General features: G+C 50.4%; 10 protein-coding genes across 10 annotated transcripts; 6 read left to right on the forward strand and 4 right to left on the reverse strand.

The window, feature by feature from the left end:
• Positions 1-354: 354 nt before the first annotated feature.
• N7458_011067 (PP2C family serine/threonine-protein phosphatase) lies at positions 355-1,891 on the forward strand (the record flags this gene model as incomplete). Its single annotated transcript, XM_056914449.1, has 2 exons — positions 355-1,127; positions 1,210-1,891. 2 exons carry the CDS (start codon positions 355-357, stop codon positions 1,889-1,891), a joined length of 1,455 nt encoding a protein of 484 aa, XP_056763298.1.
• An 850-nt stretch (positions 1,892-2,741) lies between these two features.
• On the forward strand, positions 2,742-3,872 carry N7458_011068 (rRNA-binding ribosome biosynthesis protein UTP23; the record flags this gene model as incomplete). The annotated part of the gene is made up of 3 exons (XM_056914450.1): positions 2,742-2,829; positions 2,889-2,978; positions 3,070-3,872. The coding sequence occupies 3 exons, from the start codon at positions 2,742-2,744 to the stop codon at positions 3,870-3,872; spliced, it is 981 nt and encodes a 326-aa protein (XP_056763299.1).
• A 447-nt stretch (positions 3,873-4,319) lies between these two features.
• Positions 4,320-4,698, reverse strand: N7458_011069 (COX assembly mitochondrial protein; the record flags this gene model as incomplete). Its single annotated transcript, XM_056914451.1, has 2 exons — positions 4,320-4,576; positions 4,665-4,698. The coding sequence occupies 2 exons, from the start codon at positions 4,696-4,698 to the stop codon at positions 4,320-4,322; spliced, it is 291 nt and encodes a 96-aa protein (XP_056763300.1).
• Positions 4,699-4,931: 233 nt separating this feature from the next.
• Positions 4,932-6,637, forward strand: N7458_011070 (rRNA-processing protein PWP1; the record flags this gene model as incomplete). Its single annotated transcript, XM_056914452.1, has 2 exons — positions 4,932-5,212; positions 5,266-6,637. 2 exons carry the CDS (start codon positions 4,932-4,934, stop codon positions 6,635-6,637), a joined length of 1,653 nt encoding a protein of 550 aa, XP_056763301.1.
• Positions 6,638-6,926: 289 nt separating this feature from the next.
• On the reverse strand, positions 6,927-8,253 carry N7458_011071 (type I glyceraldehyde-3-phosphate dehydrogenase; the record flags this gene model as incomplete). Its single annotated transcript, XM_056914453.1, has 5 exons — positions 6,927-7,022; positions 7,080-7,287; positions 7,350-7,464; positions 7,529-8,098; positions 8,166-8,253. 5 exons carry the CDS (start codon positions 8,251-8,253, stop codon positions 6,927-6,929), a joined length of 1,077 nt encoding a protein of 358 aa, XP_056763302.1.
• A 1,429-nt stretch (positions 8,254-9,682) lies between these two features.
• Positions 9,683-9,967, forward strand: N7458_011072 (tetratricopeptide repeat protein; the record flags this gene model as incomplete). Its single annotated transcript, XM_056914454.1, has 1 exon — positions 9,683-9,967. One exon carries the CDS (start codon positions 9,683-9,685, stop codon positions 9,965-9,967), a length of 285 nt encoding a protein of 94 aa, XP_056763303.1.
• A 575-nt stretch (positions 9,968-10,542) lies between these two features.
• N7458_011073 (uncharacterized protein) lies at positions 10,543-12,120 on the reverse strand (the record flags this gene model as incomplete). Its single annotated transcript, XM_056914455.1, has 1 exon — positions 10,543-12,120. The coding sequence occupies one exon, from the start codon at positions 12,118-12,120 to the stop codon at positions 10,543-10,545; it is 1,578 nt and encodes a 525-aa protein (XP_056763304.1).
• Positions 12,121-12,710: 590 nt separating this feature from the next.
• On the forward strand, positions 12,711-14,268 carry N7458_011074 (uncharacterized protein; the record flags this gene model as incomplete). The annotated part of the gene is made up of 2 exons (XM_056914456.1): positions 12,711-13,166; positions 13,303-14,268. 2 exons carry the CDS (start codon positions 12,711-12,713, stop codon positions 14,266-14,268), a joined length of 1,422 nt encoding a protein of 473 aa, XP_056763305.1.
• A 1,306-nt stretch (positions 14,269-15,574) lies between these two features.
• Positions 15,575-16,781, reverse strand: N7458_011075 (putative tartrate dehydrogenase; the record flags this gene model as incomplete). The annotated part of the gene is made up of 3 exons (XM_056914457.1): positions 15,575-15,922; positions 15,980-16,470; positions 16,520-16,781. 3 exons carry the CDS (start codon positions 16,779-16,781, stop codon positions 15,575-15,577), a joined length of 1,101 nt encoding a protein of 366 aa, XP_056763306.1.
• A 503-nt stretch (positions 16,782-17,284) lies between these two features.
• Positions 17,285-18,232, forward strand: N7458_011076 (uncharacterized protein; the record flags this gene model as incomplete). Its single annotated transcript, XM_056914458.1, has 1 exon — positions 17,285-18,232. The coding sequence occupies one exon, from the start codon at positions 17,285-17,287 to the stop codon at positions 18,230-18,232; it is 948 nt and encodes a 315-aa protein (XP_056763307.1).
• Between the last annotated feature and the right edge of the window lie 2 nt (positions 18,233-18,234).

Here is an 18,234-nt window from a genome sequence, read left to right on the forward strand (position 1 = left end):
AAGTTGATATTATTTAGATGACTCTTCCGGGACCCTTTGCTGTGGCTGTTAAGTTTCAGGCAGTGGGTTGAGTGGTGTATACTTTGTATAGTTCCAGGAAGTAGTTGCCAGATTCGGCTTGTGAGCCTCGGTCATTCTCGGTGCTCCAAAGATGTTGTAATATTGGCAATAGAAATGAACCAAGATAATCGCTAGTGAGCAATAGACCATTCCAGAGGCATCCGAATCTGCATGAAGATCTGGGAATGACCCTGAAGGAGTCATCGCGCGGAGGTGGCCGCATCTTCATATGACACGCGGTACTGTGTAGAGCAGAGCACGAGCGTCGGCGCTGAAAGCCAGTGAAACTTCGCGATGCCTCGATCGGCCCCGGTGAACAAACAGCCCTGGCAATTTTTTCTTTCTCTCTCTTTCTGGCTTTCTGCCCCTCGGAGTCATCAGTCATCTCTCTCATCTTCCGTCATCGATCATCCCCATCATCGATTTTCAACCTTCAATCCTCCCTTTCCCAGCGGAGGCCATGACTTAACGGCCCCAGTGAACCCACCCACCCTCAACCCTCTGGCCTTTGGTGCGCGGAGAGGCGCCCAGTCAGGGATGGTCACCACGGCAGGGGTTCCACCTTCACTTCTCTCATCATTACCATGGCCGACTAGACGGTGGATCGCAGGAACAGCAGCAGCCGGAGCTGGCGTGGGAGCGTCTTTACTTTTAAGTCGCAGAGGCACTTTAACCACCCCGGTTCATTCGGTTCAGGGTCTGGCCCACCACCCGACGGCACGGCGATTCCACGCGGCAGTGTGGCCCTCATATGGCATCACGACGCCCGTCCCCGAGCGCCAGCTTCTCGGTCTTGCGCAATCTCCCTTTCGCTTCGAGACAGGCTATGCGCTCTGCGCCAAACGACCCCCACGCCCGTTTCCTCCACCTTTCTTGTCGCCGCCGTCTTCGTCCTTTTCTGATCCCTTGACGACGCACTCGCTCAGCCAGGATAAGAGATTATCCGTGAGGGGTGAACTGGTTCGCGGTCTAAACAATGGAGACGATGCCATCATCGTCGCGGAGAACTTTCTGGGAGTGGACGACGGGGTAGGCGCCTGGGCGACAAAGCCTCATGGCCATGCTGCGTGAGTTGATCCCCCTTGAAGAAGCCTTATCTCTACCGTTGTATATACTGACATGTAGGCTTTTTTGCTTCTTCTTCTTCAGACTCTGGTCCCGTCTCCTCTTACACTTTTGGGCTCTCGAGATTGAGCGCCGAGTCTCTGCGAATGCGACCACCCTCGACCCCATCGAATATCTCCAGACCGCGTACGAAGAGACAATTCGTGCGACTACCACACCAACCCAGTGGCTCGGTACGACAACGTCAGCCACTGCACTCTTACACTGGACGCGCGATACCGACGGTACTCAGAAACCCCTCCTCTACGTGACCAACCTGGGCGACTGCAAGATACTCGTGATCCGGCCGAGCGAAGACAAGGTCCTTTTCCGGACGATAGAGCAATGGCACTGGTTTGATTGCCCTATGCAACTAGGCACAAACAGTGTCGATACCCCGCGCAAGGACGCTGTGCTGTCCAAAGTGGCTCTCCAGGAGAATGACATTGTGCTTGCGCTGTCAGACGGCGTGATGGATAACTTGTGGGAACACGAGGTGCAGAAGATCGTACAAGATAGCTTGAAGAAATGGGACGCGGGTCATGTCCAGGCCAAAGATCAGGCCCCTTCTCCCGAGTTGTCTGACGATCGCATGGTCTATGTAGCCAGGGAGCTGCTGAATGCAGCTTTGAACATTGCCCGGGATCCTTTTGCGGAGAGTCCATATATGGAGAAGGCGGTGGATGAGGGTATTGCCATTGAAGGTGGTGAGTCGAATATTGGATGATCCATGTTCCATGAGGGTAGTATACTGATTATGCACAGGCAAAATGGACGATATCTCCGTTGTGGTCGCATCTTGTCAGAAACGCGCCAGATGATCGGCATCGTTTCATCTATCAGCAGACAACTCATAATCTTACTTTCAACCAGTGAAGCCAGAACATGACTGACGAGCAAAGAAAGACCTGAATGTTTGATCTGGGGCATCTGAGGCCTACCTGGCGGTTCAGTGTCACACGACTCAAAGAGATGGACGACTAGATCATTAGGTCTCAGATCCCCTGGATCACACAGGTTTTATTCACTCTCCAAGCCTGTCATACTTGGATCATCAACGCCTGGCATCAGAGATGCATCTCGACTCGTCCGAATTGGATGAAAGCGACCACGCCCATAGTGTCTTCAAAAAGACATACATATTTCCAAGAGGCATACACAAAAGAGATTGTTGCCTCGATCTTACGACTCTACGAATCATTTTATCTTTCTATCTTTCGAATGAACGGTGTTGGTGGAATTCCAGAGGCTTTTGTGGTTTTGCATAGAACAAGGTGTACCTTGGTTTTTGGGCTTGTTTCTTATCTCAGCTTTGTTTTAGAATCCCGGATACAAGTAATCAAAGTCTTCATTAAACTCATGGTCCTCTCGAAAATGAATTAGAATCTTGAACACCGTTGCGATGGTGTGTGGTCAGGTGTATGCATACTTCAACCTCTGATAGTCCTCCGCACAGACCACATCACCGCCTCGACCGCCGCCCGGCAAAATGAAAAAAGTTTCGTCGATACTACAGCGCAACAGTCTCCGCACCCCATCGACTTCAACATTCAATTCCTTGACCCCCACCTTGCAAAATGAGGGCCAAACGTTCCAAGAAGTATCGCAAGCTTATGCACCAGTATGAGCTCACATTCGGCTTCCGTGATCCATACCAAGTGCTTGGTACGAGATCTTTCCCAACGCCGCTAGCGGAATCAGTATGCTAACTTGGAGATGAACAGTGGACTCGAATTTCCTGCAGCAGGTGCACAATTTCAAGATGGACCTTTTGCCTGCGCTGGAGAGGACAGTCCAGGGCAAGATCAAACCACGTTAGCACCGCCCCCGGGGAAACTCGATCTTGCGTCTATATTGTTGACGCTCAATTTGTATCGGGACGCTAAGCTAACGAATCTTTTATAGTTCTGACCAAATGCTCTCTCGCTGCCATCACCGCTGCTCAGCCTATCAATCCCAAGACCGGCAAACCCTTCCGTCCCTACCACCTCCCCCCACCGACAGTACTCCCTCTCCGCCACTGCTCACACAACCCCGAGTCAGAGCCTATCGATGAGATCGACTGCCTTCTCTCGTTGCTGTCACCGAACGCGGAGGCCAAGAAGAACAAGGAGCATTATATTCTGGCAACCGCGGACCCGGCCGTGAAGAAGTCAGGCAACAATAATGACAACCAGCAGCGCAAGCGCAAGCGCGACGAGGAGCGCGAAGAAGAACAAGCTCTGCGTCGTGCCCGCAACTTGCGCGTTCGTGCGCGCTCCATCCCCGGTGTTCCTATCATCTACGTCAAGCGTTCCGTCATGGTCCTGGAGCCTATGAGTACGCCATCGGAGAATGTCCGTGAGGGTGTGGAAAGAGATAAGTTCCGTGTGGGCCTGCCCGAGCCTGAGCCCAAGAGTACAGATGCCACGGAAGGCGCAGCGAAGAAGAAGATACCCGGATTGAAGAAGGCCAAGGGACCGAACCCACTTAGCGTGAAGAAATCGAAGAAGCGCCCGGCGGAAAACAATGCTGCAAAGACACCTAAGAAGAGTGATGGTGGGGAAGCCTCGAAGGAGAATGACGCAGGTGATCAGCCGGATGGTGAGGAGACTGGTGGCCCCAAGACTAAGAGGAGACGGCGGCACCATAAGGGTGGTCCTCGCGAGGAGAATGAGGCTGGTGCGCCATCGACGGAGGCTGGTGAGGCTATGGAGGTTGACGCATGATCCTTTTCTCTCTTTGGTTGTTGTATTGGCACTGTTTCTATCATCCACGGCATGGCGTTTGGGCAGGTATCTATATCTAAAAGTTCAATATCAACCTCTGTATCTATGTCTTATTTGAGGCGTCGTAAGTAAACGGAGTCTCAAGCTCGGTTTAAGCTGCCCTCCTACACTATTGGAATCGACACAAAACCAACTCGGTAATTGATATAGAAGTGATCCATCCTGCCTAAATTGGGAATTTCATTTGAGAGACGGGTTCCATAGCCCGCAATATTTACACTCAACCCCCTAGATATCATATCGTACAAGAATCTCTTCTGCGCAGCATTGCGCATGAATAGTGAGAAGGGAGTATGAAAAAGGGCTATTATCATAGCCCAAAAGAAATGCAGCACGCCAAAACTCCAGTCCAAGGTCAAAGGTAATCGTCACACACCACGATGCAAATCACTGCTTGGCAGCACCCGAGGTCTCTGCAGCAGGGCTCTGAGCAGGCTGATCCAAGGCCCGCTCTTTAGCCCAGATTTCCTCGATGCGCTGCCGCTTGTCGCGTGCGTTGTCGCGATTGTTCTTTGCCCGGTCGTATCGTTCCACCGAGAGGCATTTGTTGACTTCGCGCTTGATATCGTTGCAGTTACCAAGGGCTTTGTAGATGAAGCCTCTGGCGTGGCATTCGTCGAGGGCTGTCATGATCTCCTCGCAGTCTATAGGGCTCTTTGATTAGCTCAGATCGTACGAGGCCGGTACCTTGCGGAGCCGGGTGTGAAGGTTGGAATCGATGGACTGGCATACTGATGTTGTATGAGGTATGAAGATGGGAATGCATTGTGGCAGCTTGTCAAGTATATGACTGGTAGTAACGAATGGAGTACTGGAATTCGCAATGGCGATTCTTCGAGAACGCAGTCTCCAGCGACAGTGACTGACCACCACAAAATCCCCGGGCGGTGAGTCGATCTCTCAATTCTGCCGGGCGGAACGCCCCTCCCAGCACACCGATAAAAAAAATATCTCCGATAAAAAATAGATACGGTGATGCTTTGGTGATTGTCATTCACAATGTCTTCGATGATCACAACTACAGCCTGGGTTCGGCGAGGTGTTGCCGCCCAGTTCCCTACTAAATATGAGATTGACGAGGAGGAGATGAACAGGATATCCAAGCTTGCCCGCATGCAGCTTGAGGAGGCTCAGGATGATCTGAGTGCCGCCAAGGCGGGCAAGATGGATGATGGTGAGGAGGATGCTGCCATGGATGAGGACTCGAAGGAGGCCGATGCTATGGAGGAGGAGGGTGAGAAGAAGACTGCCAAGGACGGGAATGAGATGAAGTCTACCGAGTATGTGTATAGACAATGGGAGTGAATACGAGCATTGGACTAACAGGCTGTAGTGACGACGATGTCCTGAAGGAGTTCGATATGGATCACTACGATAGCGATGATGTCGACGAGGAAGGCGAGAAGGTCACCAGATTCGGAAATGTCCAGTCGCTGGCCTACCACCAGCCCAACGAGGCCGACCCGTACATTGTTATGCCCGAGGATGAGGAGGATGAGGACCGCGAAGAACTTCAAATTCTGCCTACGGATAACCTGCTTCTTGCTGGAAAGGTCGAGGACGAGGTCGCCCATCTTGAGGTCTATGTCTACGAGGATCGTGCCGACAACCTCTATGTTCACCACGATATCATGCTTCCTGGAATTCCTCTCTGCTTGGAGTGGCTCGATATCCCCGTTGGCAAGGGTAGCGAGGCACGGGAAACTGGAAACTTCGTTGCCGTCGGTACCATGGAGCCCGACATTGAGATCTGGGATCTTGATGTAGTTGACAGCATGTACCCCAATGCCATTTTGGGACAGGGCGGCCAAGATGCGGGCAATGCTGCCCCTTCCAAGAAGAAGTCGAAGAAGAAGTCCAAGGCGAACGACGAGTACCACATTGACTCCGTGCTGGCACTGGCCGCCAACCGTCAGCACCGTAACCTGCTCGCATCTGCTTCTGCAGACCGGACCGTGAAGCTGTGGGATCTGACCACCACCAGCTGCGCCAAGTCCTACTCGCACCACACCGACAAGGTCTGCTCGCTCGACTGGCACCCCAAAGAGTCCACCATCCTCCTCAGCGGTTCTTACGACCGCACCGTGGTGGTCGCGGATATGCGTGCCCCCGACTCTACAGCCCGCTGGGGTGTTGACACTGATGTTGAGAATGTGCGCTGGGATCCGCATGACCCCAACTACTTCTACGTCACCACTGACGGCGGTATGGTTTACCGCTACGATATCCGCAATGTCCCCGCCAGCCCAGCCGAGTCCAAGCCCGTCTGGTCGCTCCAGGCCCACGATTCCTCCGTCTCGTCCTTCGATATCAACCGCACCATCCCCGGCTTCCTGGTCACCGGTTCTACGGACAAGGAGGTTAAGCTATGGAATATCGAGAACGACAAACCCAGTCTCGTTGTCTCCCGCAAGCTCGACGTTGGCAAGGTCTTCTCGACTGCCTTCGCTCCCGATGCCGAGGTTAGCTTCCGCTTGGCTGTTGCTGGTAGCAAGGGTACCGTGCAGATCTGGGATGCGTCTACCAACGGAGCTGTGCGCCGCACTTTCGTCTCGCGCATGCCTGATCTGGCTGGTGATGTGCCCGAGCGCATTACTGGTGTCGGTGCCGATGATGAGGTGTCGGATGATGAGGGCGTTGAGGAAGGTGGTGATGCTGCTCCCGCTGATGCCCCCGATGGCTGGGAGTCTATGGATGAGGATTAGATGATCCTGATAAGGATGCCAAATACCCCTGGAGTCATGTCTTGATGTACGAAAAAAATAGATCTCTTTTGTCATTTACCTTTACCTCTACCACATATTCATATTTATGATGTGTCCCCTTCCTGTCGAAAGAAAGAGTGTTTTCTTCCCTACGCCAATGACACCGTAAGTCTAGCCATTTCAAACGAAGACAAGCAAAATTCTAATTGAATCTAGATTAAACACCGGAATTAAACACCGAATCTATGCTCTCTAAATGCCAAAACTCCAGAACCCAAAAAATAAAAGATCATGAAGCCTCCTGGGCATGCACCAAAGTCGTCAAATCAAGCAGGCGGTTGGAGTATCCCCATTCATTATCGTACCAAGCCATAATCTTGAAGAACTATAGAAAACTGAATTAGTACACCATCGGTATTGAAAGTAGAGAAGTTGTGCCTACCTGAGGGTTCAGCTCTGCACACGCAGGAGCATCGATGACCGCGCTATAGGGGCTGCCGTTGTAGTCGGCGCTGACAAGCTCTTCATCCGTGACGCGGAGGACGCCGGCCATGTCCGACTTGGCGGCAACGCGGAATGCGGAGAGGATTTCTGAGAGGGAGGTGGGCTTTTCAGTACTGATGGTGAGGTCGATCATGGAGACGTTGGGTCTGAATGTAGTTAGTCTTCCATACTTAAGGTGATAGTATAGTTTTGACGCGTGTATACTTACGTTGGAACACGGATGGAAACGCCAGTCACCTTGCCCTTCAAGTCTGGGAGAACGGCGGCAACTGCCTTGGCAGCGCCGGTGGTAGTGGGGATGATGTTGTTGAAGACGCCGCGGCCTAGATGTAGAGTATTATTGTTAGCTTTTGAGGATGTCCCCGGGTATTGCAAAGTGATTCATACCCAGACGGCGGTTCTTCTTGCTATATCCGTCCAGCACTTGCTGAGAGCGAGTGGCAGCATGGATAGTAGTCAAGAAGCCTTGTGAGATTCCGAAAGTATCATGCAGGACCTTCAAGACAGGCGTCACGCAGTTGGTCGTACAGCTAGCATTGGAGACAACACGACACTCCTCACTAGAAGTATACAAGTCCGAGTTCACACCGTAGACAAAGGTAGGCGAGTCCGAGCTAGGTGCAGAGATCAGGACACGCTTGGCTGAGCCATAAGTGATATGATCCATCGCGAGGTCACGCTTGGTGAATTTGCCGGTGCATTCGAGGACATAGTCGACACCTAAGGCAGCCCAGTTGAGCTTCTTCAGGTCACGCTCGGAGGTGAGTGCAATTCTTCGGCCATCAACGGTGATGAGGCTATTAGAGATGATCTGGATATCGGTCCGCTCGTCAAGATTGCCCATTGAGGAATCATAGCGAATGAGGTAGACGAGGTCTTCGACGGTAACGCAGGTGTGGTTGATAGCAACGACTTGGATGTCTGAGCGGACTAGTGCAGCACGGAGGACATTGCGGCCTAAGCAAGTGAGTTCCGTGAGTATGAATGCAAATAATGACCTTGCAGTGTGATGCAGTTCACGGACCAATACGACCGAAGCCATTGATGCCGACTTGGCAGGCCGAGACTGAGACAGGCTGGCTGATGGGGACGTCGTTGATAGAGGGAGCCATGACAGGATTATGTTCTAACTGGAATGAGAATCGAAAGGGAAATTGGAGTGTAGAGCAATTGTTTTTATTCCACTTGATACAACTAAAATCTAAATAGAGACCTCCATAAGCCCTGCGGGATAACAGGATCTATAAGTATACTTCTCGTACTGCCTACTCCATTGCCGCGGATTCCAACTTGGATTATAGATAGCGAGGTAACCCGAGACTTCCCGCGTCCACCACGGATCTTACATCGGCTTGCATCAAGGCCGCCAGCGATAATATACGCAATTCCACTGAAGCTATCCACTCTTGCCAGCCATAGCATCAACCGAAGTTACCCCCTCGGCGGTACACTTGTCGGATACATGGAGACCCAAGGCCCGCATCGACCAATAACAGCCGCTCTTCCCGCCGAAAGTCCCGCGCCCACGACCCGATTCCAGCGGAGGTGACCACCTCCGCCGAGTGTTCATGACGCAGAAGCTGTGTCTGCCAGTGTTTAGTCGGCTATGCTTTTTGGTTAACTGGGTTTGGGCTTACACTCCGGGGTAAAAGTACCGATAAACGGAGGAATCCGTCAGGCGGACGCTGAGTATGCTCATTGGCTCCAGTCTCCGGGGTTTGATAACTCTTACTCAATCGCGCTAGGGTCCACGGCTCGCTTTCACGGCAGGATTTTAGTCGCGGCGTAAGTGGCCTATACCTGCTTTGTGATTTGCGGAATAAACCTACTCCCGGCCTTCTCTTCCTCCGCATCGGCGTGCCGACGTGGCTTCGGCCCCCCTGGCAAGGTGCCGATTTCCGCCGATCGTGCCTTGTGAGATGAAGCAATGCTAGATCTAGAATTTGCATTTGCAAGATATTTTGGGGATTGTCTTGGAAATGAAGATATGAATGCGCTCAGCTCTAAAGATGGGCAGTGGAGTATATTTGTATGTTTGTCAAGGATACTGTCTGTGGTCGTATGCGGTTCGATGTAGGCGTTTCAATCGTGAAGAAGTTTGGTCTCAAAACAGCCCAAGCTTTTCAATCACGATAATTCATTTAGTTCCAGCCCAGAGGGGACTTGGGTACTGCAGCGTGCGATAACTCTCCTTGTCACAAACTGATTGGCGTCCAGCGCCGTTCTTGTACCCCGTTTGTCTATCAGTAGACCCAGAACGGCAGAGTTTGCATGGTCCCACTTGATCAAGTCACACAAAAAATGCCAATTATGAGGCTCCAGACCTTTGAAGTAGCACTTGTGGCTTAGTCTTCGATAATTGATACAGCCAATTATCTACAGGCGTTCGGGTTTTCAGGGGGTATGAACGATAATTTTCAGGAAGAAAAAAATCCATCACACAGGTGATCCATTAGGTTGAGCTCAATTGATGACACATTGTTTTATTGGATCTATGTACTGAGGCCTCCATATTTACTGTCGGAAAATGCGTCCTAGCCGATGGCCGAGCGAAAGAAGCTGTCAACATTTTGGGAGACGTGTGTGCATGGAGTCGAAGCCACCCATGATGAAGAACATCCTGATCGATTGGCGTCTCAGCACGAACTCGCACGGGCATATCAATCCAACGGGCAGATCAAGAAGGCTATGGAGCTACTGGAACATGTGGTCGCGGTACAAGAGAGAACGCTTGATGAAGACCATCCTGATCGACTGGTGTCTCAGCGCGCTCTCCGAATCGTAAAGCAGTCGATCAGAGTGCAGGAAATTTTTTTCAAGCTTTAGACAGCTCGGTAGCGGCCAGTTTTGATTGTACTTTCTTGTATCTTTTTAGATCAGCTTATCGTGAGAACAGAACCTTGAGGCATTTACGCAGGTGTATTGAAAATGAGGCATACAATGCGGCTGCTTCAATCTGAGGGTGTTCCAACAAGTTTCGATTGATGGTGAACAAAATCATTTTTTGATCCAAAATATCATCCAATCAACTTTTTTTCTGCTGGGAAGCTTGATCGTGCCCATCAGCATTGCCATCAACGCCCGCCTAAGCCTGGGAACTCAATCAAAGACTATGTACCACGATCATACAAGCCCTTTGTCTATAAATACCTCGCGCGACGTCGGGCCTTCTGGCAATGCCAAAACAAACGGCCATTGCCGTTCCTATCAATAGAGGCAGTTTTTTATCACCCACAGGGCCAATGCTTGACGAGGGATGAGATCTCACAGTTTGAAACTAGGCAGCTCGCATTCGATACAAACTCAAATGCAGAGAACAATAGGAAGCTGGGATAAGCTTCGACCCGCCTAGTGCAAATATAATATACATTGAATTGAAATAGGAGTGTTTTCTTCCAGGGCTATAATTTCGCAGAGCGCCGATTCTTTGCAGCTCTCTTGACAAAGTCGTCCATGATGAACTGACACGAAGCCATGGCATTCAGTTCCTTGTCATTTCTCAGCCGTTCCAAGACGACAGCTTCGCCGGCAATCATAACATCGACTTCGCCATTCTTACAACTTGGCAGGAGAGTTAACTCGCCATAGGGAGGCACCCGGCCAAAATATGGCTCACGATACGCCTCACACCGGCCGAGGCTAGGACCCCAGTCTTCACGTATGACTGAACCTAGACGTGTGTGATCTGTGACAAGGGCATCGAGCGGACCTGTTGGTACTAGACCCGGGTTTATAGGGTGCATTTGCGCAATCTCGATCATTTCGTGGAATACCTCTTCACTCCAGTTGTTGTTACTACTGCGAATCAGCTCTGCTGCCTTGGCCAAGGCCTCCGGGGCTGGAGATACGAAGTCACCAGTCTTTGCAGCAACTGGGAATAAGTCCACGCAAGCCGGCATGTAGTCGAAAGGCAAAGGCGGTGTCAGGCGGCGACGCACGCTCCCAGCGTAAACGATACGCGTCGTTTTAGGTATAGGCTCCGCGCCCGGTAGACCAGGGGCCCATTTGGCCGCGAAGAAACGCTGCCAAGTAAAAGCTGTCAGACAGTCGATGGATGACAACTTGGTTTCTTTCGGCGATCCTCTCTCGGCGACGAGCTTCAGACTTTTTATTGATGATTGAGGGAAAGTCCATATACAGGTCGACAACTGACGAAGCTTTTCTTCAGGAAATTTGGCCAGGTCATTGTCTGTCAAACGAGCCTTGGTGAAGAGGTCGTCTATTGTCTTGGCCATCTTTTGGGGATCGCGAGGGTCGAGCATTGTCCAATGGGGAACATTTTCCGCGCGAGCTGCCAACTTGTCGAGATCATGCTCAGTCTGCACATTAGGCGTCAGCGGCGAGCGGTCCATCAAGTTCGCTGCTACTTGTTGCGGTAGCGGAGGCTCGGGCAGATTCTTTGTCCGCGCATTGGCAACAGCACACGTGTGACGTGCCCAAGACCCCATCACGTCCATACACTGCACGAGGTCGCACATAGCATGTGCGATAGAAATGGTTAACACTATTCCGCCTTTGATGACATTGAATCGAGGCATCAGGATGGGGTCGCCAGTCTGGGCGCTCGGTATGACTTTTGGGCGCAGTTTGCCTAGACCATCTCGGTCGCCGTCACCGAATGGCCAGCCAAATCTTCTGAACTCCTCATATGAAGGCATTTCCTTCATATCTCGGTGGTCGTGGAACTCAAATTTGACACCGGCGTGCGGAATTGGGCGAATCTCGATCGAGTTGCGTCCAGTTTCATCCTTGATAATTCTACCACAAAGATGTGGGTGCTGGTATATGTAGCGGGCGAGGCCTCGTTTGCAGTCTTCGTAGATCTGCCTGGGGTCGGTGTCTGGTTTTAAAGGAAAGAATTCTGTCGGTGAAGGATAGACTGGCGCGGTCAAATTATCCAGAGCAGATAATCTGATGAAAGAGGGAAGCACAGGGGCCGCAGGCTCAACCCATGAGCTAGGCAGTGTTTGGGGGTCCATTGAAAAGTCAAGCGCCGTTCACAGCGAAGAGAGAAGATACAGAATCCCATTGGTTTTCGAGGTCGCGGTACTATTATGAACACGTGGATTACAATTGTAGTACCTTTCAGTTCCCCCCCTTTCCCTTCTTCACATCCAATTGTAGCATGTTCTTGACGATCACGGCAGTTCAATGATTCGCCCTTAGGGGGTTGGTTCATCATCAAGTGGTGCCTTTGCACCTTCGTCTGCTAGGATGTCTTGGCCGTCTAGCATTCAATAATGGACAAACGATCGTCGTCTACACATCGATGGTCTCAGATCTTTCATTTTTAGCTCCACTAGTACCTCAGCCTCAACTGGCATGCCGCCCTGACTAGATCCCACAGAGCGATGATCGACGCATTATCGACGATCGTCATGTAGAATGCTTCACGAAATGCTGCTGAAATTTTGAAAGGTCCAAGTCTTTGCCTCCTCCCGGTAGCTAATTCATGTTCGTCGCCTTTTTATCTTCTCCAAGCCGTTGTACATATAGTTGTTCACTCACTAGCTCATCTATTCCTCTAGTTTGAACAGATAGGAGGTCATATGTGCAGAACTCACCCACGATGTCTGACACCGCCACCGAAGCCAGTGTGCCGGCCAGCTCTGTCGCAGTCCTCAAGCCACACCCAGACACCCACGGACAAGTGGTGAAGCTTTCCGCGATTGATCAGATTGCGCCTAGAGACTACATGTCGATATGCCTATTTTTCCGACTGGGTCCAGATGTGGATAAGAGAGAAATCTTCCTTGCCTTCCAGGAAGCCCTCTTAAACATCGTGAATGACATACCGGAGCTTGCATGCTGCGTGCAGAAACACACCCATAACACCCGTGAAGAAGTGGAGCTCATATTCGACTCCAACAAGGGTGTTGAAATCCATTACAAAGATTATACCTCACCGGAGCATTGTGATCTGTGGAACTTTGGCTCGTTCGACCAACTTGAGCAGGAACACTTTCCTCTTAGCAAGATGCCAAGGCATATTGTTTTCGGAACGTCCGCCAAGCTAGCGGACGGCGTGAGGCTTCCAGCCCTTGTTATACAACTTAATTTCATCCCTGGAGGACTGATACTTGGAAGCTGCCTACATGTAATCCCTCCATTATCCTGTCACGTTCAATTCTGTGCTGAGAGCGATACTAACGAAGAGATAGCATGTGGCTGGTGATGGCCAATGTAACTTCATGTTATTTTCTGCCATAGGCGCTCACTTTTCCGCTGTGATCGATGGGCTAGACAGCAAACCTACCTCGCAAATCCATCTTCTAGAGAGAAGTGGTGTCGTTGAGGGTGATAAGAGTGTAAAGCTCCAGGAATTCCCTCACTGGAAGCTTGCGGAAGCCACTGCCGAATTCCTCAATCCAACGGCGTACACAGCCAGTGAGATTCCCACATTCCAATATGCTACGTTCTTCATCTCAGCCGAAAAGCTCGCCTTGCTCAAACGCCGCATCTCGAACAACGTTCCCGAAACCAAGCTCGGCACAGTCGAAACATTGGGTGCCTTTATCTGGCGTCACGTAATCGTGGCCAGAAATATCGATCCGCAGACGTATCCCGAGGCAAAGCTTTCTATCACCATCGATGTCAGGGGCCGGACGAAAACCCCCAACGTCCCATCCAACTATTGGGGGAACTTCGCGGAACCAAACGCAGTGGCCAGGCTACCCGTTGCACGTCTTCAGGAAGGCGCATCGTCACCAACATCGAACCATCTCACGAACACCATCTACCCCGAGGCGGCGCGCTGCATCAGAAAAGCCATAGTTGCGGTGGATGATAAGGCAGTCAGGCGTCTTGTCGGTCTCCTTAATCAGATGCCCAAAAGCACGACATTAACGTGGAACGTCAACCGCTACCCTGGCCCAGACATGCTTCTTGTCTGTATCCAGGGTCATGCGTACAATGACATCTACTTCGGCAATGAGCTTGGTTTTCCCGCGGCATTACGAGTCACTGTCGGTGATACTGAGAGGAAACCTGATGGCCGTTGTGTGATTCTGCCACCCCGCCGTGGCGACGGTAAAGGTCTTGAGATCGGGCTGCAGTATGATAATAGCACACTAGAAAGGCTTGAGAATAATACCGAGTTCGGGGAGTTTTTCGTACGGAGAAACTAAATCTTCTTCTCGGAGGAGGGAAGGGGTTATTGGTTAGACTTGTTCTCTCGTGTATTATATTGGAAAAAGGAAGCATCAAGAGAGAAATCAGTCTTAGGGATGTCAATCATAGTTCTAATTGCTTCATACCAATCAATGGTCATTTGATTTAAGTTCTTGTTCTTCCTGTTGACTTTTTCGAATTGCAAATAAATCAATTGTACTTAAATTTTATCTCCTGAATGTGATAAAAAAACGTTGCTCGAACCACACATGCAGATTGACCGATCCATCCAATGTTTACACATCGCTTAGCTGTCAAAAACAAAATTCTAGTATAACTAGCCTCAGCTTGATGCGTTACTATGATATCGTTGACCCGTTCCTCGACCTTTGGGGAAACCGACTGCTTTTTGGTGCGGCAGGCATCAAAATGGCCGTGTCAATACACTAACCGGAGACAGTTTCAGATCATCGTGGGCTATAAACTTTGAAGACCACTGTTTCTGGAGTGCGACATTGGTTTTCAACGATTTAGTACTATAGCCATTCAAAGCTGTTAAGAATCTCTGAGAGCTACTTAATTTATGCCTGCGGCTTTTTAGTTCCCTGATCTCCTCTAGCTATTCCTAATAGTGACGCTTTGAGGCATCTCTTAACGTGGCGTTGACACCTCCCACCCAGTCCAATCGATCTCAATCTGTCAAAATATATATGTATTTCCCTTATTATCGCTTGCTTCTTCCAGTCGGCACTTGGGGTTGGCCTGGGGACCCCATAAAACTGGGGAACGCGGATGTTTTCATCCCCGCAATGTATAAGGATATACTGAGTGGATGAGGAGGATGATTCCATTCTTTGCCATTTCTGCCATTGAATTGTGGATGATGAATTCGGTTGAGCTATCTAAATGTGCCCCGTGGAGCCGTGGTCCACATCCGTCGGAGAATGCAATGTCTGGGGGCTTTTGCTATCCAGCAGGGGGCGATAACAGCGTAATCAAGGAATGGCTTGAGGGTGTAAACTTAAATTAGTTCTTTGCTATAGCCTCTCTGAACGTTTGACTCTCGCGAACGCATGTCTATTTCATTCTTCGCATGATGTACGTGGTTAGAATAAAGCATAAAATAAGGACTAGCCTCAAAGCAGTTTTAAATAAACATGGTCTAGGGTAATCCTTAAGTTGACTTCGCATATTACAAAGTTTACAGAGACATATTGCTAAACTTGAGGTAAAAGCTGTTTCTTGAATCTTCATAACCATTCCACATTATACATGCATAATCTATTTGCGAAATAACTCAAAAGTCCCAACCACCAATATTTTCTATTTAGAAGAAAGCTTCTTGATCTCAGCCACAACAGCATCGGTGACCTCCTTAGTAGTAGCCTGGCCACCAAGATCACGGGTGAGAACACCCTGCTCGCAGACATTCTCGACACAGTCAAGCAACTTCTTAGAGGCCTCTTCCTCACCCAGCCAGGCGAGCATCTCAGCGGCCGTCCAGAAAGTAGCGACAGGGTTGGAGATACCCATGCCGGTGATGTCAAAGGCCGAGCCGTGGATAGGCTCGAACATGCTGGGATACTCGCGAGTAGGGTCGAGGTTGGAAGTGGGCGCAATACCGATGGATCCAGCCAGGGCAGCGGCCAGATCGGAGAGAATGTCGGCGTGCTAGTGGGAGTTAGCGTATTGAACCAAGTATACCATACAGGATGTAGAGGTCCTTACCAGGTTGGTAGCCACAATGGTGTCCAGAGTCTCAGGCTTCAGAACCATACGAGTGGTCATAGCATCGACCAACATCTTGTCAACAGTGACATCGGGGAAATCCTCGGCAACAGACTTGGCAACTTCATCCCAGAGAACCATTCCGTTGCGCTGGGCATTGCTCTTGGTGACCACGGTCAAAAGCTTGCGCGGACGCTTCTGGGCAGTCTCAAAGGCAAACCGCATGATTCTCTCAACTCCGTGACGGGAGAAGATGGAGACTTCGGTCGCGACCTCCCAAGGCTTGCCAGTGTGAGATCGGCCACCCTGACCGGCGTATTCGCCCTCACTGTTTTCGCGAATGATGACCCAGTCAAGGTCGCCGTTCTTGCACTTGCGCAAAGGTGACTCGGTGCCGCGGAATACGCGAGTAGGGCGCACGTTGGCGTACTGCTGGAAGGGCTGGCAGATTGCAAGACGGAGGCCCCAGAGAGAAATGTGATCGGGGACATCTAGTATTGTGAGCGGAGTTTAACAATCTGAAGATCTCCGGAGACTTACCAGGAGCGCCGACGGCGCCGAAGAAGATAGCGTCGTGCTTCTTCAACTCGTCGAGGCCGCCATCGGGGATGTATTTGCCGGTCTTCTTGTAGGTCTCGGAGCTCCAGTCGTAGTTCTTGAACTCGAGCTTGAAAGTCTTGAGAGTATCCGTAAGGGCGTTCAAAGCCGTGATACCGGCCTCGATAACCTCTGGACCAATTCCATCGGCGGGGATAGCAGCAATGCTATACGTCTTGTCGCCAGAAACAACAGAAGGGGACATTGTGAATGTTGGATAGGAAGGTAATAAAGTTGGATTGAAGGAGGGGGTAAGGATTAAGATATGCGGAGGGTTTTAAGACTTCTTTCGCCAACACGCCGAATCAGACTTGATTTGGTTCCTGGATGGAGACATTGAGGTCAAACCCCTCTCATCGTAAATGTTTCAACCAATAGGCCTCAACGAACAGCTTCTCGGAGGTTTCAATGACCGAAGCTGCGAATGTTTTCTTAGTGATTCGACCGGGGGTTTCAACCTCCGTTGACCCCCACTCGGGGAAAGACATGTCCGACTGAAGATCAATTGATGGTCACAACGGCATTGCAGTATGATCAGGATGGACGAGGGAAGAAAAACATTGCACTGTATTCTTTGAATCCTTTTGAACCGATCTAAAATGTGACTTCAGATCGGGTTGCTTCGGAAAGATCCTAATTGACACAATCATCTAATCTTCTTACATATTCTGCCTTCCACCCTATCTCAAACTACCTGGCATCATCGCAATGGTCCCCTCGAAGATCCCTGAAGTGGATATTGAAAGAGTCTTGTCCTATGTTCAACCCTTCGTAGCCCAACACCTTGATGCGCATTCATCAACATCAACCAAACGCCCGTTCGTCCTATGCCTAACAGGCCTCCAAGGCAGCGGCAAGTCTACATGGACAGACGCGCTTGTGACAGCTCTTCAGCAAAATTTCAACTATAACACTATCAATCTCTCTCTGGACGATCTGTATCTTGACCACGACGAACTTCTCAATGTGCGTAAGGGCAACCCATCAAATCAACTTCTTCAGGCGCGAGGACAACCTGGGACACATGATATTGCTCTTTCCCTCGCTTTCTTTGAGAGTCTGAAGAATACTTCTGGAGATACTTTGATTCCCTCCTTTGATAAGAGCAAGTTCAATGGAGAAGGGGGCAGAGCGCCGCAAGAGTCTTGGCGACGTGTTCCCGTTGGTACAAAGGTTGATGTTGTGGTTTTCGAAGGGTGGTGTGTCGGTTTCCAACCATTGACAGACGAGGTTATCAAAGAGCGCTGGAATGAAGCATCGCAAGCTCGGACGACGAAATATCCGATTCAGACTTTGAGGGACCACACGATCGAGGATTTGTTGCATGTGAATAACAACCTTCGACGATACAGTGAGGTGTTCATGGGCCCCCAACACTCTGACTACTTGATTCATCTTGACACGGATGATTTGGTGAATGTTTACGAGTGGCGTATTCAACAAGAGCATGCACTTTGGCAGGTGAAGAGTCAGGGTATGACCGATGATGAGGTTGTGAGATTTGTGAAGGGCTATATGCCTGCATATGAGCTGTATCTTGACCAATTACGGCACGGCTTCTTCAGGTCCCATGCGGGCTGTGAGGAGAAGGGGCAACTAAGTGTGATATTGGACAGAGAGAGGAACATTGTGAGAATGGAAAAAGTTTCATCGTGAGA

This window comes from Penicillium daleae (assembly GCF_028827525.1).
Source record: "Penicillium daleae strain IBT 16125 chromosome Unknown utg000008l_segment0_segment0, whole genome shotgun sequence".
NCBI classification, from domain to species: domain Eukaryota; kingdom Fungi; phylum Ascomycota; class Eurotiomycetes; order Eurotiales; family Aspergillaceae; genus Penicillium; species Penicillium daleae.